This window comes from Orycteropus afer, unplaced genomic scaffold, assembly GCF_000298275.1.
Source record: "Orycteropus afer afer isolate SDZICR_OR568_19922 unplaced genomic scaffold, OryAfe1.0 scaffold00042, whole genome shotgun sequence".
Classification (NCBI taxonomy): Eukaryota; Metazoa; Chordata; class Mammalia; order Tubulidentata; family Orycteropodidae; genus Orycteropus; species Orycteropus afer.
In genome coordinates this window covers 3,705,856-3,707,010 of record NW_006921629.1, presented here as the reverse complement: position 1 = coordinate 3,707,010, position 1,155 = coordinate 3,705,856, and the positions used below count along the sequence as shown (strand labels likewise).

Sequence of the window (1,155 nt, the reverse complement as noted above, 5' to 3'; positions counted from 1 at the left end):
GCTCAGCATATAGATTGAATAAGTGTGGAGAAAGAATACAACCCTGATGCACTCCCTTCTTGATTTTAAACCATGTAGTGTCCCCTTGTTCTGTACATATATTAGTAAAGTACAATCTAAAGTGTAACAGTAACCTGGTTGAACTGTTTTCATCTGTGTTTCATTGGCATTAGCTATCATTTGTCATTTTTTTCTTAATCAGTGTTTAGATGAGGGTTAAATAGATACACTTGTGAAAGCACCAGCTAGTGCTTGCCATGAAGTAAAGGTGCAGTGAACTGAGTGCCGATACCTAGTTCTGATGCCTGCTTTGAGTCGGCAGCGTGACACATCTGCAGATGAGGCTCATAGCAGGCCAAGTTAGAGACTAATGAGAACTGCCAGCAGGGGGCTCTGGAAACCAGTTCAGTAATAATTGCTTTCTCCCTTTTCGGCTACTGCTTTCACTTTATGCAGAACAAGTTCACCTTGTGTCTTAGACCCTAAGAACTAAGAAATATAAAATCAATATATTCTTTGTACTGACAAGTAGTATATTGTATAGAGAAAAATGACCTTTTAGTTTATAAAATAAGCAAGGTATATGAGCTGATGAAAACTTGTTACTGTAATTTCTTACAAATATTGAGATTTTCTTTCTATTTTCAGAGGCAGAAGAAAATTCGAGATGATCATAAATCCTTCTATGCTATTAATACTGTTTATGTATATGGACAAGAGAAATACTTGTTGGTAAGACATTTGTTTTCTGACATACAAAGATTATTAATTATTTTTAAATGTGCATTTTAAAATGACTGTTTGGAACCGTTAAGGAGCTCTGGTGGTGTAGTTGGTAAGGCACTGGTTGCTAACCAGAAGGTCAGCTATTTAAACCCACCAGCTGCTCCACAGAAGGAAGATGGGGCAGTCTGCTTGTGAAGATTTACAACCTCAGAAACTCCATGGGGGTCACTGTGAGTTGGAATCAACTCAATGGCAGTGAAGTTTGGGCTTTGGAAATGTTACTGGGTTTAATTTAATGACTATATGTTGAACTTCCGTGTAATTTTTCACCTGGTTTATTTATTGGAATTCTAATGTCTTCAACTATGTGGTTATTGGAGCTCTGGTAGCATAGTGGCTAAGGCACTTGACTGCTAACCAGAAGGCTGG

The 1,155-nt window shown here is 37.7% G+C and overlaps 1 protein-coding gene across 1 annotated transcript in view; it reads left to right on the top strand.

The window, feature by feature from the left end:
- RHOT1 (ras homolog family member T1) overlaps nucleotides 1–1,155 on the top strand; it is a 43,947-nt gene that overhangs the window by 25,992 nt on the left and 16,800 nt on the right. The window contains exon 15 of the mRNA XM_007937548.1: nucleotides 649–732. Within this exon, the coding sequence (XP_007935739.1) occupies nucleotides 649–732 (84 nt within the window). The remainder of the gene's footprint in view (nucleotides 1–648; nucleotides 733–1,155) is intronic.